We start from the raw sequence: 20,751 nt of genomic DNA, 5'->3' as shown, positions 1-20,751 counted from the left end.
TTATTTTTAATTAATATAAATATAATTTTTTTTATAGAACAATCGTTATATTATGGGTATTTGTATAATAATAGAGTTTTACGAGGATATATATGTAAATATTAATTTTGGAAGAATAATTATGAAAAATTTGATATTTAAAAAGGGTATCCATGTAAAACAACCCCTATTTAATAAGTGAACTCTTTTAATCTTAATTAACCCAATAAAACTAAACCCCTATCGCTTCCCCGCTCCTCTCCCCCCAAGTCACTCCACAGTCTACAGTCGGAAATGTCGGCGACGGCGCTGGCGATCGCGATGAGGCCGCCCTCCTCCGCCGCCTCTCCTACCGGCAGGGCGCATTGCCCGCTGGGATCTCTCCGGCGGAGGACCGCCGTCGTGAAGGCGGTGGGGAGGACGCGCATCCACCGGCTGATCGAGGAGGAGGGGGTGGTGCTGATGCCGGGCTGCTACGACGCCCTATCGGCGGCCATCGTCCAAAAGTCGGGCTTCAGCGTCGGCTTCATCTCCGGTTACGCCGTCTCTGCCTCCCTCCTCGGCAAACCGGACTTCGGCCTCCTCACGTCTCTCCCTCTTCCCCTCCTTTGTTCTCTCTTTCTTTATTTTTATTTTCTTTTTTTTCAAGAAAAGTGAATTCCTGATTATTTTATTGATTTCTCAAGAAAAAATGGTTTCTTGTATTGCTTTCTGGTGATTCAGGGCGCCGGAGATGGCGGAGACGGCACGATTTGTGTGCGCGGCGGCGCCGCTCATCCCCATTATCGTTGATGCCGGTTCGATAACGTCGATCACTTCCACTAGGGTTTTTGCTCTCTAAATGGCACATTCGTAATTTAGTTATAAAAAAATTCTGGCTATTTCGTAGTGGAAGATTTTAGTAAATATGCAAAAATATCAAGGAATAATTTTTTTTTTTTTTTTGGTAAGTCAGAGAGATCATGCATGTCTAATATGAATACATCCCATAAGATTAGAAAGCAAAAGAGAATTTAAAGGAGGTATGGTTTCATAGTTGCGCCAAAGAGTGCCACCCGAATGTTGAGCAAAGAAAGAGGCAACCCAGTTCGCCGTTCGTCTCTCTGTAGATATGAGAAGCAAGCACTACAATCTCTAGTTAGCCTAAGGATGTCCTGTAGCAATGGGTGCCCACATGACATCTTTGGATCCACTGAATCACCACAGTAGAGTTGCCTTCAATCTGAATGTGATCCGCTCTCAGGGTGAGCCTAGCCTAGTTAAGCAATCTAAAGTCTGAACCTCTGGTCATAAATCCGGCTCCAACTCTGCAATCATCTGCAGATACGTTGCCGTCGAAATTAACCTTGAGAAAGCTCGAGGGTGAGGGCTCCCATCGGATAAATACCGCCTGGGTTGCTGCAAGAGTTGAACAGGAGTCCTAGATGTCCCTCGCAATCATGGCATCTCCAACAAAAGACGACTGAGAGAACCCGGCCACCTGAAGTAAGGCTTTATCGACCACTGGCCTTGGGTGTTGTCTCCTATTCTCGAAGACCAGAACATTTTTGTCTAGCTAGATGTGGTAGGCAAGGTAAGCAGCCCTCACCCCCCATGGTCCCAAAACAGAAGTCCTTATAGTTCCTTCCAAGTAATCCAGGAAGGCAGTGATGGGGGTCGTGGATTGCCAAAACCTCCAATCAACAACAAAAGTCGTCTACTCATTTTATTGTTAGCGACTAGGTGGCAGCTAAATTGAGCCTGGTGTCAGCCAACATCTAGGTCTGCCTGACCCCGAGCAGTACTACCGTCTCCTCCTCTAGACATCTGTCGCAAGCCGATAGAAGACTCAGCCCTCTACCATGCAATAAGCCCTTAGTTGGTAGGCATTCTCATGCCACATTCTAGAAGAACAAGGCAACTCAGGGGTGAACACGGAGCTTCCAAATCCAGCCACCGCTCATTCTCTATGTGGGCTCCACCTTATAAAGATCACAAAGGTCACTGGCCTTCACTCTTGATTTGGACGATGTCTTTCAGACCCTTCTATCTAGAGTATCTCCAAAGGAATTGGCAAGGCCAGAACTCTCTCAGCTAACTGGTCCCCAAAGATGCGTTGGATAGTCGCAACACCCCATCTCCTTTCCCCAAGCATGAACAAGTTGCATACCTTGAGTCCCTTGGTACTCAACATCGACCAAGGTGGGCCAGGTATGCAACGACTGATTGAACACCAAGGCATCATCCATGACTTCAATCAATCGCCTATCACCAACTGACCATCTAATGCTAGCCAGCACCAGCAGAGCACGAGCACACATGTCTCGCCATATGAGGGAGCTGTGCCGAGTCACTTGGAAATCAGATACTGTGGAACATGTCGCATATCTGGCCCTCATCTTGGTGCACCACAAGCCATCCGGTTCAAGTAAGAACCTCGCCACGTGTCTAGCAGCTAGGGCCTCCTCATCTGAAGTGACTGGATACCCAGACCCCCACTACGCATTGGCTGGCAGACAATATCTCAATTCTCAGGCAATCAAGTGCACACCGCCTCTGCCTTCCTGCCGTCCCCAAAGGAAGGTCTTGAATATCTGCTTTAGTCTCATCAGCAGGGCTTGAGGCATGAGGGTGTCGATCATCAAGTAGACTGGCATCGAACTTAAGACAACTCTTAGCAAGATGGCTCTGCCCATCATCGACAGTGCCTTAGCCTACCACCCCTCTAATCTCTGTCAGATGCTATGCTCCATACTGTTGCAATCAGTCCTCCGAGGCCGTCTGCTAGGGACAGGTTTTCTCAGGTATCGCCGGACCCCATCCTGCTCACCCACCCTCAATATCTGCTTTATGCTGGATTTGAGTTGAGGCTTGATCTTGGGGCTGAAGTAGACAGTGGATTTGGTGAGGTTCACTTTCCGCCAAAGAGTTCTCTTTCTAATTACTCTAATTGATAAAAAATTATTGAAAGGACTTTTGTTCCAAACCCCTCCCTTTCTTACTGGTTTCTTTTTTGACTTTGCTTTAAATTTAAAGAGAACCTGTTCAACCTATTGTTTCATTAAGAAAACATCGTATAGCAACTTAAATGGATTCTTTATAGTTCTTATTCAGGCTGGAGCTGGATGAAACCTTTGTTCAGTTAAATCATGTTACTAGGAAATCAATTAACTTGTCAAATTAACAATTCATCAATTCATGTTGGATGACCTTACATAATTGTGATATTACCCTTTTTGGTCAAAGTTATGTCCCAACTTCAGCAAACATTATGCCAAAAAATTACTTCAAAAAAGCTTATAACATGTAAAAGAAATATATAAAGAATACTCTAATACAGATGTGCCTTAAATTCTGATCATTGCCTAAGAAGGAAAAGAAAATCATGGACTGATGACTCCATCATCTTGTGGCTTGAGCTTGTCAGTTGTATCTTGTTGCTTATGAAATTGTTTTTTGGATTTTTGTGCAAAGCAAAAAGAAGATTTATTGAAAAGACATATCTACTAATTATAATATGAGCTATGATGAAAATCATAGTTTTTGGCAATCATATCTTGCACCTTAACATTTTTCACCCATTCTAGCGCTTTTAAGTTCTATTTTAATTGTCAGATGTTCCTGTATGATCAAGTGTATGCTTTTAAGTGTTTTAATTTGACAAACCACTAGTTAGGTACAAAAGAAACACATTCATATAACAATAGCTATGACGTAAGAGTATTTGCTAAAAATTCATGTTTCCTACAATTTAATAATAACATTGGATAATGATAATGAGATAATGCCTGATGTTACTACAAACTTTGGCAAAGTTATGCCTCAGATAATGTTTGTTAAAAATTAAGATTGGAAAATTACTTATTTGTTGGTTCTTGACTTCTTAAGGACTAACAAACTCATCATTAATAACCTCTGGTTTTCATGAAGGAATTAGATAAAAGAAGCTCAAATATTTTACAGAAGTTTTGCTTCTTGCTTGTGACAATCAGAATCATGGTTCAAATGTTATTTCATTTGAAACTATGAAAAAGGTTTGTGTTTTAGAGGAAATACAAATGGTTCAATTGGTTCTTTGGTTATGAAGATCCTTTAAGAATGATAACATTCTATTATCATTTGCAGGATCCAGTTTGTTGCTGACCTAAATTCATTTCCACAAATAACCCAATTTTTTTATTGATCATCATCAAATGAATTGGTACTCTCATAGCTCAAATTCAACCTCCAATGAGAACAAAGACATAATTAATATACAAAATCCATTTAATTTTGGAAGGACTACCAATTACGGAGTAGTCAAACTATCTACCTGTTACTTGTCGTAAGGCTCTAGCTTATCATGCATTACAATTCCAACTTTCAAAATATTTTATGTTGTTTTTGGATAGATCACAAATGAGACCCAAGCCAGCTATTCATTCTTTTGGTTTCAATGTGCAAGTTAATAATAGACCAGGATTCAATGCAACATAAAATTAATATGAACCAAATGGAGCTACTGAATTCTGTTCAAGACAACATTTATCAGAAGCCAGAATTTTATGGTCCAAAAAAGTTGGTATAATTGTGAACTTATGGGGAAGTTTGATTGTTTGCATCTGTCAGTGTAGTTTCCTGAGACATATTTCTACAGAAATTTTTCACTTTTTCCATTCTTTTCTATCTTGAACTCTTATTTCTAGAACAAGCATTGCCGCTCTCTAGCTACTAAACATTGTCTCCTTTAAATCAATTTCATTGCTTATTTGACTGTGTTGTTACATCTTGTAAGGTGCATCTGAGATATTTTCTTTGTTAAAAATATTCTAGATACGGGAGGTGGCAATGCTCTCAATGTTCAAAGGACTGTTAAAGATCTAATTGCAGCCGGTGCTGCTGGTTGCTTTCTTGAGGTATGAACAACCACTATACTAAAAAATATAGGTTTACTATGTCGGCACCTTTTAGTATCACTTCTCAAATTTTCACATTTGTTCCAGGATCAAGCATGGCCAAAGAGATGTGGTGAGAGAACCATCTTCCGTCCCTCATTTACTTTTGTTTTATTCTATGTTATTGTCTGATATATGCAGCACATTGTCTTTTTTCAGTTATATTTTGACATTATTCTTGCAATGATTCTAACAATTGTTATTGTTCGTCTGGTATGTGGGTGACAAGGACATATGCGAGGCAAACAGGTAATTTTATTATGGGTGATATTAAATTCTTCTCTCCCTGCAACTTCTCTTAGATGTTACAAACAAAATCTTATTTGTATATCAAAGACTGGTTCTGATAATCTGTACAAAAATTTACTCACTGATGTTTATCTATGCATGCATGCAAACGTTTTACTTGGTAGAAATTACATGCATTTCCATTTCCTCTACATAGACAAATTTTATGTGTGCTTGTGCCTTAAGTGAATATTATCTTTATAAAATGTTTTCTGCTTTGACAATTGACCCTTAAATATGGTTATTTGTCAATTCCTAATTGTAGGTGATATCGGCAGAGGAACATGCAGCAAAAATAGCATCTGCAAGAGATGTTATTGGCGATAGTGACTTTTTTCTTGTTGCTCGAACTGATGCTCGTGCAACCTCTGCTAAGTCGGGTTTGTCTGATGCAATTTCACGAGCTAACCTCTACATGGAGGTATTCTATTAAAAATTCTAACTATTTGCATTTTTATTAGCAGTTTATTTGGAATTTTTGTCAATACCCAAAATTGCTACCTAACTTTATACTCTTGTATTGGCATATGCTTTTACCAATATATATGGCATTTATTTTTTCCTTTAAAGAGTGCATGCCCGTCTGCATAATGAGCTAGGAAAAATATCATGATATGAGAGATAAAGCTGGAAGAGTTGCAATGAGTATTGACACCTGTACAACAAACAAGTATCTCTAACATTCTTATTCATGTAGATATATTTTTTAACAATTGCATGATAATGTTTTGGACATTGACAGAGAGTATAAATTCAATTTTTTTTAACAAACCAAACTTCTCTAACAATTTGGCTATTCACAAACAATGTCTATCTATATAAACCTCTCCAAGAAGTAATTTCTTAAACTAAATGTTTTCAAGTACAATCTGCAATTTTCTGTTCCAACCATTTTTCTGCTGTGCATGTTTCTGCTATATTTGCTACGCTATGATATTCTTATTATTTATCCAATTAAAAATGGATTTATACTGAGATAACTTATGCTTAATATGCCCCCTTTAATATTACCATGGGAAATGCAAATGAAAAACTATTCTGAGTTCTATTAGACTTATAGTGTGTGTCACTTTGTTCTCTACTAACAGAATCTGTGATCTCCTCAAGAAATGAACTCTATGGTTGTGTATCTGTTAATATTTTATGGTGTACAAAATATGGTCTGCCGTCTTGGTACCGGACACCATACCAGTGCCACACTAGTATAGTATCAATATGGTACGGTATGGAATTTTTTTGGCATATCGAGTATCGGTACGGTACCGGATACCGAACCGGTACGGTACGGTATGGTATGCAGCATACCTTGGTACGAAAGGGACTGATCTTTAACCTTTTATATTCCGGTTACCATATGTCCAATGCCAATTTTGTTCATATGCTTTAATGATATTGTCAAAAGTTTTTTTATATAGCCTTACATTCATTTTACTCTTTTTAAATTCCTAGTGTTTCCGCAGCACTCAGATGATAGAAATACCTTCCCATGGTTTTATTGTAACTCACGGGATAGTTTAACAATCTCCACCCTTCTTTGGATTACAACATATATTAATGGACTTTTGTAGGGATCTGATGTCGGTAAGCCCTCAAATAAGACAGACTGTAGAAATTCTGCTAGTGTCGACCTTGTGACACAAAGTATGAACCATCATGATTTGATGACTTACTACAACTGTTTCTCATAATTATATTAAGATGCGGTTGCAGTGATATCTTTTTTTTTTTAATGCAACATGTATATAATTAAGTTTATCTCATTTAGGCTAAGCTAAAGAGACTAGGAGCTCCCAGATGTGGATGAATTGATTCTATATTGTAGAGAAACTTTTGATGACTTAAAAAGTGGTATTTTTACCTTACGCAGGCAGGAGCAGATGCCTGCTTTGTAGAGGCACCAAGGGATGATGATGAGCTCAGGGAAATTGGTAGGAGGACAGAAGGTTACAGGGTCTGCAACATGCTTGAAGGTGGAGTTACACCCTTGCACACGCCACAGGAGCTCAAAGCAATGGGTTTCCATCTCATTGTGCATCCTCTTACAACTCTCTATGCATCTGCGCGCGCATTGATTGACATTCTCAAGGTTTTGAAGGAGGCAGGTACCACCAGAGATCAGCTCTACGAGCTTGCTACATTTGAGGAGTTCAACAAGTTGATTGGATTGGAATCCTGGTTTGAACTTGAATCTCGATATTCTAAACTCAAAAGTTCTGTTGAAGTCTGAAGAACTGTAACAATGTCCGGAATTTTTGCGGAACAGGAATGCTTCATATGCTGTTCATTAGATTTTGATCTAAAAGCTTTGGCAGTCACCATCTCCAGTCCACTGATCAAATTTTTGAACAGAAGTTTGTTCTTATTTTCTCTATTACTAAGGCACGTGAGGAGTTTATTCATATTCTTGAAGATAAATTAGCATGATACTCTTTCTATGTTAGTTAGAATTCTGGTATTATTTTAGATGATACCATAGAATTTCTTTGGGGAATATAACGGACAGCCATGGAGGTAATCCTAATACAAGAGGCTTCAGAATAAATCCAAGATCTGTGCATTAGTGCATGGGTTCAATTATTTTTGTTTTATCATCAATTGTGACAGGAGCTGTGTGGTTTCTCTTTCTGATGAATTTGAACTATGAATATGACGGGAGTAATGGTGCATAGAAACCCCTGTACAGGAGACACTTGGGTACCAGAAGTATAATGATGAGTTCCAGATCAAGTATCATCAAGCATGGCTGCATGACAAATATCCTGTGGATGGATGTGATTTATTCAGGCTGTTTGCTTTTTCTCTTTTCAGGTACTAAAAGATTACTGCTTTTTAAAATTATATGGCCATGGATATATGGGCTTGGGAACTGTTTGGCAGATTTCTTATTAAGCTAAGAGATATTGAAAATTGGCATTTTGAGATTTATTTTTTTTAATCATGCTGTGAGGGCTTTGCCCAATGAAAAGGCTACTCCATTAGATGTCAGAGTTTAAAAACATGGTAGAATCCCTTTATGCGCGAGGTTAAGGCTGCATATGTCTGACTTTTTCAAAATTCTGTAGTGGAAGGAGTCTCGTGTACTCGATTTTTTTTTTTTAAAAAAATGTGCTATATCCCACCCCACCTGACCGCTTCCACAAACAAAAAAAAAAAAAAAAAAATCCCAGCACCCGTTCTTTCTCTCACCACCATTCTTTCCCAGCCCATTCATAGCCAAGAACACCCACATCTCTTCATGCAAGTGGGTTTCCTTTTCCTTCCAATAAGAATAAATGGCTGCCATGAACTCCGGTGCCTTGGCTTGGTACTATGCGCTCAGGAGCACCAGAATCCAGCTTGAAGCTCATACCTATAGCATCGACCACGTCGATTGTCTTCTTGCCCAGAATTGGGCAGCAGAACCAAAAGAAGGAAGAGGAATTGAAGGAAGAAGGCCTGCACTTCTTGGCCTGGCTGCCGCTCTGTTCACCACAGCAGCCACCGCCTCGTCAGTTAATTGCCGGCATCATCGAAGAGTATCTTGAGAAAAGCAAAGCCAACAAGGTACATTGTTGCTGCTGCTGCTTATATTGTTTTCTTTCTACTCTAAGATTAGAGAGATAGGATAAAATAAATGCAGAGAATGATTAGTTACATTGGTTCTATATCTTTTCAGAAATCCATAATGGATCGGTAGAGTTTAATCAATAATTTAATATTATTAGTAAGAAATAACTGAACAAGTTTGTCAATTCTTCTTTGATCTTATTCGGCAAAGATAAGCTTATACTTATAGATGAAATGAAAAAAAGATGAAATACGTTGGTAGCCAATTTCTGATCAAGATTATTGCAAAATGCTAATCCCCTAATTGGATCTTGGGCATAGCAAAGCGATGGGATCAATAATACGAATTTATAAACATAATATTTAATCTTAAGTATCTAATAAATTGAATTTACTTTTTATTTTTGGAGAAATATTGGTTTTAGAGATGTTATCTTTAATGTTCATTACTAAGGTTTTCTTTTCTTGCAACTATTCATTTCAACATATACAATGCATGCCTTAGTTGTATGTCAATGCATGTGTGCATGCAAAATTTTTTGCATGAGCCAATGAAAAACAACCGAGAAAATTGATGAATACTTATGTAATAATAGGATTTTCTATGAAGACAATGTTACTCTGTTGACAGAATTTGCCAAAGTATTCACTGTTATCGCTAAAAATGTTTAATTGTATTATAATGTTTGGATATTCTAAGTCGTAGCGAAGGCTTTCATCATGCTGAAGTAAACCTATAATGACCTTTACTGAAGATTTTCTTCCCTTTATGACCATCGGCAATTAGAGAGCCTCCTGTGTTCTTGCTTGTAAATCAATAGAGTTAAACTCGCACAGTGAAGTCAATCTTCCTTTGTTCAACTAGTCCACCGAACCAACTTTTATTTCCATCAATCTTTGCGCTCTCTCTCTCCCTCTCCCCTGATTGTATTTTAGTGCTTCTTTTTTGCACCAAAAACAGAATCAAATTTGAAGTACATGACCAGAGTTGCATAAGCTGTCCTGGTAATTAGCTAGCTAATTGTAGCATCCCGAAATACATCTGCATGTCTTGCATCTGATGTTACATACACAATCACCACAATGAGAAACAAAGTTTTAGAAACATGAAGCAAGAAATAATGTGTGATAGTATACTTAATAGCAGTATATCTTCTAGTATGCATCATAGAGTTATTCCAAGCCAAATACAGGTCCAAGTCTATGGATGTTCCAAGCCAATATCCATTTTAAGATGCAGCTTTCGACAACAGACACCTGACCAAATTTCAGTATCTAAGAGAAAGTATGTAACGTGTTCAGGTGGCCATTATTATGTCCTTTGGCTAAGAAAGGAGTATAGAAAACAATAAGAGAAGCAAAAACTTTCTCAAAAAAAAAGGGAAATAAAAAAAGAAGCAAAAACATGACGCAAACAGTGAGAAAGGTATATGCCTCATATGCCTTTTCGAAATTGTTTCGGTGTATTTGTTCTTATTGTTTGCTATGTAACAACTCAGAACTTCATCCAAAAAGACTAGTTGAAAGTTATTGTTTTGAATTTCTTAGTCCTATATAAGTATCCAAGATCTCTCTGGTAAATAACTAATGTGGGACTAAATACACACCCACACGGATTCTCACATACTCCCTCCGTTTATGCTCTAGCATCTTCGTCAGGCTAAAGTCCAAATCCATTCAAATCTAATCATAAAGTCAGCCTCAATGAGCCCTTGCCATAGTGTCCTATAGTCCATATAAGCTATAGACCAGGTTCGCTCTGATACCATTTGTAACAATCCAAAACTTCATCTAAAAAGACTAGCCAGAAGTTATTTTATGGTTTTCATGGTATTAGAAGTATCCAAGATCTTTCCGGCGAATAACCGATGCAGAACTAAACACATGGCCGCACGGATCCTCACATACTATATATATCCGGAGAGAGCAGAATCCAGTTGACCAGATTTCAAGTTGGATATATGTATATATGTATGTATATCATCAAAAATATATCCGGGCCAAATGGATAAAATGATAGTATACTGTTTCAGAAAAAATAACAGAGCATTTAGGGAAATGATTACAGAGGTATAAATGAAAAAATAATGACATTGAGAAGAGGCTTCTCTGTAGTAGAACAAGCAGACAAGATACCTAGAACAGTATTTCGGTTTCATTGTATGAAGGAATTGCATAGAACTTATGAGCTTCCTTGCTATTGAAAATTGATAGACACTACTCTTTTCTGAAAATTTCTTTGTACATTAGAATTTGTGTGTATCCGACTTTACCTATCAAAAGAAAAGAAAAGTACAAAAAATGATAAAATTCAGGCTATTACTCTTCCAAAAGCTGATGTGAGGATGGTCACATTCATAGGCAATTTGAGACTTAGGTGTGCTTGCACCAAGATTTAGATCCATTGCTCCTAAGCTGGAGGCATGGTACTGGGGACACATCATAGGCTTCTCCAGCAACAAATTCACAACGCCATTTAGCCTCAGGGCCTAAACCACCCAAACTAACATTTCTCAAACAGAGACCTTCAAACTTTGCACCCTTGATGCCCTCTAAAACTGGTGCTTTCTCTATGCTGAGACCAAAAACATTGCTGATGTAAACACCATTGATTCTAGGAAGTGCCTTTCTGTCCCAGCCCTCATCAGGGTGGTCGTTGGAACCCCTGCTGAATCTTATAGGTATTTTAACCCTCTCCATTTTCACATTAGTTATTGTAATGTTGCTAACATATCCCCCTCTGCCCATATCTGTCTTCACTCGAACTGCAGCAGCAGAATCCCAGACATGCAGATCTTCCACCACCACATTGGATATCCCACCAGACATTTCGCTTCCAATTCCGACACCTGAGCAGGTGGGAGTGGTGCCTGAAACCCTTCTGATAACAATGTTTGAGCTAGGACGAGCCATGGAAATACCATACTGATCCCATCCACTCTTTACAGCAACTAGATCATCCCCACTCTCGATGTAACAGTCTTCGATACACACATTTGTACTCGAGTCTGAAATATATGCTAGAAGAATTAGCAATTGGATTTGGTAGAAATTTTGAACTAAAAGTTGAGGTTATTTTTATGTTTCAATGCTTTTATTTGATAAAGCATATAGCCAGAAAAAGGAAAATATCGTGGACATTGAAAATTCTAGTAAAAGCGCCATTTTCCATTTCAACATTCTAATGGATTTGAGGTCATAATTTGCCTTCTTATATATCCAAAAACAACTCTGAAGTTAATATGTTGCTATAATTATGGAAACGGTAAACTGTTGTATGCAAAAGCTTGAGGAAATATAGTTTTAGAACAACAATTCCAGACTATCTGGTAAAAGATCATTCCTAGAATCTGTTGAAATTTTGTTTAAATGAACCAACTGAGTAAGATTAATACAGAAAAAATTAACCTACCTGGATCGATCCCGTCAGTGTTTGGAGAATGAAGAGGTGCCAAAACTGTTAAATTTTTTATTACCACATCACTGAGGGGACATAAAAGCTGTCTGTTAGTTTAGAGGATAATGGAGAAGTAATCTGAAGCGACCATGAAAGCTTAAGTTCAGGAAGATTTTACCTGCAGTAAACTGGATGAATTGTCCAAAAAGGAGAATTGAGGAAGGTGAGGTTGGAGATTAAAATGTTGTTTGAATTAACCAATTCAAGGAGATGGCCCCTAGTGCGTTCCAGTGTTCTATTCCACCACATATCCCACCACATCCTTCCTTGCCCATCGATGCTCCCATTCTGTCCTGTAAACCAAGGGTTACTTCAGTATTTATAATAATAAAGAACATCTACAAGGAACTAAGAAACAAAAAAATAAGGGGAAAAAAGAAAAATACAAGGAGGACGCTGTGAAAGAAAGACTTTACACAGTACATCAGCATATTTCAAAGAGCAAAAAGAAAAACAAATGGACATAAGTGAATGTACTCATCTAGGATTCCTTAGATGAAGATCAGATGTGTGGTGACTATATACGATGAAATTATCTAAGGAAGGATAAGCTAATTAGTACCCACATAATCTTTGAATTATTTTTCATGAATTCATGTCTTCAACATTGTGTCAATCTCCTAATTTTGGGCAACAGTTTTGCAAATGAAGATAGGTGGTTGTCTGACAAAGTGCATATTACTGTCAGTGGCAGTTTGTGAAAATTCATGACACCAGGTAATTGGTTTATGGGTTAAAGTTCGGGATGCATCTGAGGGAGAAAAAGAACCATAATTGTTTGTCTGTCTCGAAGAAAGTTCTTTTATCTTGAGATATATAAGTTCTGTACATCACTTGTAAAGTTTGTCGGGAATATTTGAAAAGCATAGGCTGGTGAGTCTCTTCCATGTTATCATCCTGTCTGCAATGGCTATTGGATGTGCACCATTGATGTCTTTGCAAAAGTAGTAGTTCACTGCTATGACATACCAGTGCATCAATTTGGTTTAGCACCTTTGAAGGCTGTGATTAACTAGACAAGGTGAGAGAGAGAAGCCAAGTTGAGAATGGGGACTATTAACATGAATCATGTGGAAGTGGGGAATGGGCTATATATACCAACTCAGAGCTTGCACATCCACTAACTCTAGTGTAACCCTTATCTAATTCAACAAGCACTATGCCCTTTGGAGCAACTCCAACATGGACTTACATATCCTCTATCAGCACAATTTTTTTTTTCTTCTATATTCTCACATATCCTATAATAGTTTTCAAATTTTCCTTCTTAGGTATCCAAACTAAATTCATCTACAAGTAGAACCATTGCATGTGCCCTGTACTATGTGATTGAATCCTTAGTAAATTTATGTCCTCATGCAACAAGAGGCCAGCCATCTTACTACAAGTCCGACGCAAACAACCTTAATTGCGACTACGCTCGGATTCGATCCAATTATCTGAAGTTGGTATTGTTGATGGTACCTTAATACTTTGCTTTAGAGAAGAGACAACTACTCATGGTAAACCATGGTGAAGCATTGGAAGTGAGTCAAATAAAATCACAGCTTCATAGCAGAGAGGAAAATTCATACATGGCAGAAGTAGGTGTACCGGTAATAACAACATCAGTGAGTCCATCCCCATGGATGAGGCTGATATGGCGCCCTCCCCATCTCTCCCTCCCACGTCCATACGACGGCAAGGCCTCTATAACAGGCCACTCCTTGGGATCCTAAACAGAGCAATCCAAATTCCATTTCCTTATATCAAGAAGATGGATAAAAAATAAGAGAAGTATAAATGAGAATTGCTGCATAAATCGATATAGATTATCACGAATTTAGAAAAACAGGGCTCCAAGATTATCTCAATTTTTCACAATAAAGTTTCTAAAAATTACTATATTTTGTGCGGCATCATCTTTTATTGTTTCCAATCCAAAGGTATAATTCAGAAAACCATGACAGTTTAACATCAAAGCTTTCAATAACCACTCTCGTTTTATATCAAAAGAACAAAACGAAAATATAAATTAATTTCCGGCCTCATCATAGTCCCTTTCATTGCCTACAAACTATAACCCCCCTGTTCTAGTAATCAAAACCTCAAGCTAAATTATACTGTTGGTCCAATAAAAATCAAGAACAGCTTTATTACTTAATATTCAATATATAGGACTCCATGAGAATACCTGTGACCCCAAGATAACTGCTCCCTTCTCCAAAAACAAAGTGAAGTTGCTGGTGAGATTAAAGCTTCCGGTGACCCATCTCCCCTTTGGAACATTGAGTTGAGACCCACCCTTGTCTCCAAACTTCCTGAGATGATCCATAGCCCTCCGAAACGCCTCAGTGTTTGAAGCCTTGCCGTCTCCCACCCCACCAAATCTTTCAATAGAAAAGACCACCCCTCTTGACCGGCCGGGCCGGTAGAAGCTGGAGCAGCTTCTCACCGGCCCGGCACCGACATCATCAGGGGCCGGCGGTGTTATCGCCGGCACCACCGCCACCCGGGAAGGGGTGGTCTGGAGCCATGAAAGGCCCAAAAGGGCCATGGTTCCGAGGAGGATGGCACATGAAGGCCGCCTCAGACCACCCCACCACCATGCCTTGCAAGCGAGCCATGGCTTCTGCGGGAGTTCCATGTCTCATTTCCCACGTCAGGAGCCAGCCTCTGGAATAGCACTAATATAATAAGATAGCTCACGGGATTATGGTAATCCGCGGAGTAAATTTAGTACTCCATGGCTGGCAATTTTCGAACCGACTCCAAGGAAGCGGTGGGTTCGTAGTGGGAGGGAGCTGTGGCTTAACGTGCTCCGAGATGTACGATAATGCGGCCGGACGAGGAGCTCGTGATCCGTTTAGTTCGGCGGCACTTTGCATGCATGGAAATTTTCGCCGCGACTCACGGGTTCTTCTTGCAGCAAGAATAATTGTGTCCCTCTGGAGTACTTCCTTCCATGGATTCTGCTCACGATTTGTGTCTACATGCCATTTCATACACTTCCTATTCATGCAACCACATATATGCTCATGAAAGGTGCATCTCTTCTTATCAAAACTTCCCTAAATCAACTCCATATTTTAGAGTTTGAATTTAATTCCTTTAGAATCTCAGTTATTAGTTGATGGAGCCGGTTTATTGGATAAGATTCCGTAGTTTTGCAGCTAATTACCCGATGAATGGGTAACACTGACCCCATCTTGCTGTTAAAAGATCGATATCACCCCCATTCCATCTTTTGGGGGATGAAATGTATCCTTTTCTTTCACATTTTGGCCGTACCCATTATTCTACACCCTATCATTCAATTATTTGAAGCCCCCAAAACAACCCAGTTTCTAATTTCTAGTTTGACGTTGCATTAAGGACATGTTGGTAGTGCCACAGGAATTATCAACCATCTAGGATCAGGTAGAGGACTAATGCTGACCTAGCCTGAACCAGTCTGAACCAACCCATTTGCATCGTACCAATTTTAATCTGCACCATTTGTTCGCAAATGTGAAATCATGATACCATTTAATCAACTTGGACATTTGATGACCATATCAATACCTATTTTTCTGGTAAAAGGTACCCATTGTTGAAAAGCAATACAAACCAAACTATCCATATTTTGCTATTTTCATTATGTTTGAAAAATGTCGTATTCTAAGGCATGCACTCCAACCATATTGATCAAAACAGTGCTGTTCAATTTACATGGCTCTCTTTGTTCTTAGCATCATTTGGATGTATTCAAACTTTACCTTTAAAAGCTCCATCTTTCCCTGCCGATAATATTGACTCAATCTTTACCTTTGAAAGCTTGATCTTTCCCTAAGTACCCACAGTTCCACACTCTCCATTCCCCTAATTCCACACAATTCCAGTCAGTTTTCAGCGGATCGGGTCTGGCTGAGTGCGGCGAAGCCCGACCTCCGATACCATCTTTTAACCTAGACCAGGCAGTCTGAAACTGTGATATGATTTAATCAACATCCAACATACCATGACCATCTCAAAAATTATTGAAGCAGACGTCTCTGATAAGCAATACAAACAGAACCATCCATACTTTGCTATATTACATAATGTTTGACAAGTCTCTATTCAAAGCCATTCATACCAGATCTTCCAAAATTTATTACAGTCAAACAGCACTGATCAACAACTTACATAGCTCCGTTTGCTTTTAGGATCATATGGATGTCGTTTGCTATATTTTGAGCATCCCTTGAAACGCCTGCAAGTCCCATTCCTGATAGCCCGGCAAAATAAACACCATTCTTCCCCTTCCAATGGTGGGGAAATTTTTGTTTCGGGAATCCTTGCTCATTTAAAAGGTCATCCTCATCCAACAGAAAAAAAAAAATTAGCAGTCAAAAATCAAGAAGGAGACCCGTATGATATTTCTTTCTTCAAGCCAAATAAATAAATAAATTTCCTACCTGGAGCCAACAGTTTGCTGAACTTTTATATCCAGTAGCAAAAACGATAGCATCAAAATAATGTGATTTTCCATCCGAGAATACAATTTCATTGCCATTGATACTTGTCATTGCTGGTAGGACCTGTTACCAGACATAATACTAGTACTATGAAAAAGTATATAATACAAGACATACACTCATCAGGCCTTACTCCATAATATCTCCTTGTTTCGAAAATTATTTTAAGAACATAATATGATATGAAAATAGTTTGGAAACTTGAGATGGTCACTGGTACCTGAATCTCCCCAGCTTTGATTTTGTCAACTGTTCCAACGTCTATGACGGGAGACCTGCGGCTTGTAGCCTTAAGGAGAAATGGACCCTTCTTGGGCCTAACGATGCCATACTTGGACAGATCTCCAAATCTAAAGTTAGCAAGCAGGACAACAAGGGCATCGACCAGGAACACTGGAAGGTACTTCAAGAGTTTCATTCCCAAATATATCATTTCTTTTGTAACAACATGGAACTGCAAAATTTTTATCACATAATCACCATCACATTCATGATCTACATTTGATAAGTGCATTGATATACTGGAATGTAAAATGACAAAATAACATTGCTAATTAATAGGAAATTAATTAGATGCTAATTGTTAATATAAATTTACTTCTTTTGCATTATATCTTAATCTGTAATTTACAATGCATAGCACCAAAAGTTTAATTCTTTGTTGTTTTATAGCTTTTATAGCTAAGGATTTACAAAAGCAATACAAATCCCCATTAATGATCATAATCATCTATTGTATGCCCCAGCTTACATGCCAGAGAATAAGAGGTAAGAGCACTGGATATGTTCCAATCCATGTGGGGTTAGAGACTCAAAATAGAATGGGTTCATCATGAGGACAAATCTGCACTCTTCCAATGAAGATTTTACCTATTGGGAACTACCACCCATGCTCCATTCCAAATTATTAGTTCCTTGATGATTATCACACCAGAATCCAAGATATACTGAACCGGTCCCGGTAGACATACCGGCCGCCTACCAGACCGGTTCGAACCGGAACCAATCCGGTACAAACCCCTTTTTTTTTTTTTCTTTTATAGTTCACAGACGCGCGTAGAATTTATTTTTTATAGTTCTCGAGTCTAGTCTGTCATTGAACTTGACCTACTAAATTTTGATTTAGGTTTCCAATACTTTAAAAAGAAGTATTCCACAAGTGCGCATCTTGGATGCCTTATAATGGTGTTTGTCGTGAACAAAAATTAGACTAGTTGACACCCCAAAACAAACATAATTAGTGATCTAATAGCATCACTTGCATGCATATGTGCTTGAATAGCCAAAGCAAACAATGTTAAAAAGGAGAACAAATCCATTATTGGACAACTCTCTCGCATGAACAAGAAAAGAAAGCAACGACAGACGTCATAATAAGAATTTAACAAGAAGTAATGATCTATGTTGTGCTATTTATTGATAAAATTTAGAAGTAATTGAACAACATTAGATAACGGAAAAATCCTAGGCATGCAAACACTAACTAAAGTAAAATTGCATTGTGAATCATAAACAAGATATTGTGATGCAAAATTTATATACCGCGCTTCGAACACAAATCCAAGTTTTTGCACCAAACTTGGCGAGATCATAAGCGATCTCCATCCCCGAGTTGCCACTGCCGACCACCAAGACATTTTGTCCTGCATATGGGGCCCCCGATTTGTAGTATGATGAATGGATGACCACACCAGTGAAGCTATTTAGCCCAGGAAAGTTTGGAATAAAGCTCTTGCTGTTCTCCCCGGTTGCCACAATAAGAAACTTTCCTGCGTATCTTTTGACCTCCCCGGATATAGTGTTGCAGGCTGTGACAATCCAATTTTTGGTGCCCCGATTATACGTAGCTGACTCCACATTCATGTTGTACATAGGGTTTATATTGAAACGCTCAGCATATTCATCCAAATATTGGATGAACTTAGCTTTGGGAATGAATGTTGGGGTTGTCGAGGAGAAAGGCATGTGAGGCAACGCACAAAATTGTTTAGCTAAATGTAGCTTCACGCAATCATAAGTTCTCTTCTTCCATAATGAAGCAATACAATCCTCCTTCTCCAGTATAATGAAGGGAATGGAGAGGACTGCAAGGCAAGTAGCCATGGCAAGTCCCGAAGGGCCACAACCAATAATTAAAACAAGATCTTCCATGGTTCCTAAGGGATGGATGGTGCTTATCCCACTCTCTGCCTCTCTATGATCTCTAAGGTTTTGCTTATGGGATTTCCCAACCCTCCAAACCTTCTAAAAAGGTGGATACCATAGAAGAAGTTCGTGCGCATAATTAATGAAGAGATAAGAAAGAGCCAAAATTTGTTGGAGAGTGACAAACTTATAAACTACTTGTCAGCCTGTTTGTTGTAGGATGATAGGAGGGTTCTTGGCATGTAATGGTTCCTTGGTTAACGACAGTCAAGTAAAAAATTCCGCTACTAATACCGGCATTTACATGGTGAACAAAAAAGCTTTACGAAAGAGTCTCCATGCAATAAATCCCATCATTAATACCGGCATCACTAATAGTAGCCTTAAGTATGATTTTTTTCTCCTTTTGTCAAGTATTGATAAAATGAAATATAGCAATATAAAAATTATAATAAATAAAAGGTTTGAATAGTCAAGGACAATATTTTCGACAAAATTAATAATTATTGTATATTAAGCAATAAACTATAACGAAGGCCTAGCACATTAATATCGACATCATTCGTATAGACATCCACATTGCGATTTGGGAATTCTACATAAACCGAACCTTCGTTTCACATATACACACACGCAAATATATAACAATATAAAGAATTATAATAAATAGAAGATTTCAATAGCCAAGCAGATTAATACTGACAACATTAATAATTATTGTATATTAAGTAATAAACTTTAATAAAGGCCTAGCACATTAATATCGACATCATTCATATAGACATCCATATAGCGATTTTAGAATTTTGCATATACTAAACCTTCATTTCACACACACACACACATATAATAGATGCATCTATAACCATTAGTGTCCTTTTGATAACTGCTTGCTAGTTGACATACCAATTAGTCAGTATGCTAGGGTTTGCAAGTGAAAAACTAATGCCATATGGTTGTTAACAAGTTTAGGCCTTCCTTTAAAACAAAAGTGTAACAATCTATACCTTCATCCCAATAGATGCTGAAAGATATTATTTGAGTTTCTTGATCCTATATAAATATCCAAGATCTTCCCAGCATACAACTAATATAGAACTAAATATATACCAGCATGAGATCTTACACACTCTCTCCATTTAAGCTCTAGCATTCTCACTAGGCTTAGAATCCAAATCCAATAAAGTCCAAAATAGGTTTATGGTACATTATCCCCTAATCCACATAGGCCATCATCGAGTTTGCTCTGATGCCATTTGTAACAAAATAGGACTTCATCTAAAAAGGCAAGGAAGGTATTACTTGAGTTCTTTAGCCCTATATAGGTATCCAAGATCTTCCCAACACAAAATCAATGTGGGATTAGAGACATGCCAATACGTGTGTGTGTGTGTGTATATATATATATAATTCAAAATAAGCAATTTGTTATCATTTCTTAACAACTTCCTATAGGAAGAATTGTAAGTAAAATCTCTATTCCAGATTCATAATTTATAAGAAAAGCAATAACATAGATCTTTAATCAAATTTTTAAATGGACATAGTGCTTTTGAACAAGTTTTTTGAAAATCCAAATATTGGAAATATTGAATATAGACCAACATTTAGATATTAAATATCCCCATAACCGCAGATCTACCGGTCGCAATCTTAAGAGAGTGAGGGCCTAGTTTTGGCCCTGTAATTGCATATTTGGACAAATCCCTGTACTTGAGATTGCTAAGCATAAGAAGCGAGGTGCCCACCAAACTGACATTGAGCTATTTTGCTAAAACCATCCCCATGTACATCAACTTCTTGCTCATCACATGGAACTGTTACAAGAGCCCAAAAGTAAAATTACATCTACTTCACAAATATGTTCTGGTTAATAAAATACCACACCTATGGATTATCCTTAGTTGCACTAGCTGTGCATTCACAAGGGACATATGATGTTTAA

The 20,751-nt window shown here is 38.2% G+C and overlaps 3 protein-coding genes across 3 annotated transcripts; 1 reads left to right on the top strand and 2 right to left on the bottom strand.

Moving 5' to 3' along the window:
* The first annotated feature begins 213 nt into the window (after positions 1–213).
* LOC103711034 (carboxyvinyl-carboxyphosphonate phosphorylmutase, chloroplastic-like) lies at positions 214–7,627 on the top strand. Its single transcript, XM_008797003.3, has 7 exons — positions 214–566; positions 703–776; positions 4,771–4,853; positions 4,941–4,965; positions 5,122–5,141; positions 5,446–5,601; positions 7,048–7,627. Exons 1-7 carry the CDS (start codon positions 274–276, stop codon positions 7,405–7,407), a joined length of 1,011 nt encoding a protein of 336 aa, XP_008795225.1. The 5' UTR covers positions 214–273; the 3' UTR covers positions 7,408–7,627.
* Positions 7,628–8,349: 722 nt separating this feature from the next.
* Positions 8,350–14,924, bottom strand: LOC103711095 (probable polygalacturonase). The gene is made up of 5 exons (XM_008797098.3): positions 14,357–14,924; positions 13,777–13,897; positions 12,302–12,476; positions 12,139–12,209; positions 8,350–11,734 (listed from the first exon to the last, which is right to left on the bottom strand). Exons 1-5 carry the CDS (start codon positions 14,807–14,809, stop codon positions 11,100–11,102), a joined length of 1,455 nt encoding a protein of 484 aa, XP_008795320.2. The 5' UTR covers positions 14,810–14,924; the 3' UTR covers positions 8,350–11,099.
* Positions 14,925–16,209: 1,285 nt separating this feature from the next.
* Positions 16,210–18,859, bottom strand: LOC103711094 (probable indole-3-pyruvate monooxygenase YUCCA11). The gene is made up of 4 exons (XM_008797097.2): positions 18,204–18,859; positions 16,882–17,115; positions 16,602–16,724; positions 16,210–16,502 (listed from the first exon to the last, which is right to left on the bottom strand). The coding sequence occupies exons 1-4, from the start codon at positions 18,810–18,812 to the stop codon at positions 16,326–16,328; spliced, it is 1,143 nt and encodes a 380-aa protein (XP_008795319.2). The 5' UTR covers positions 18,813–18,859; the 3' UTR covers positions 16,210–16,325.
* Positions 18,860–20,751: the final 1,892 nt, after the last annotated feature.

This window comes from Phoenix dactylifera, chromosome 10 (genome assembly GCF_009389715.1).
Source record: "Phoenix dactylifera cultivar Barhee BC4 chromosome 10, palm_55x_up_171113_PBpolish2nd_filt_p, whole genome shotgun sequence".
NCBI classification, from domain to species: Eukaryota; Viridiplantae; Streptophyta; class Magnoliopsida; order Arecales; family Arecaceae; genus Phoenix; species Phoenix dactylifera.
Note: the sequence above shows the minus strand (reverse complement) of the source record. Positions and strands in the feature narration are given on the sequence as shown.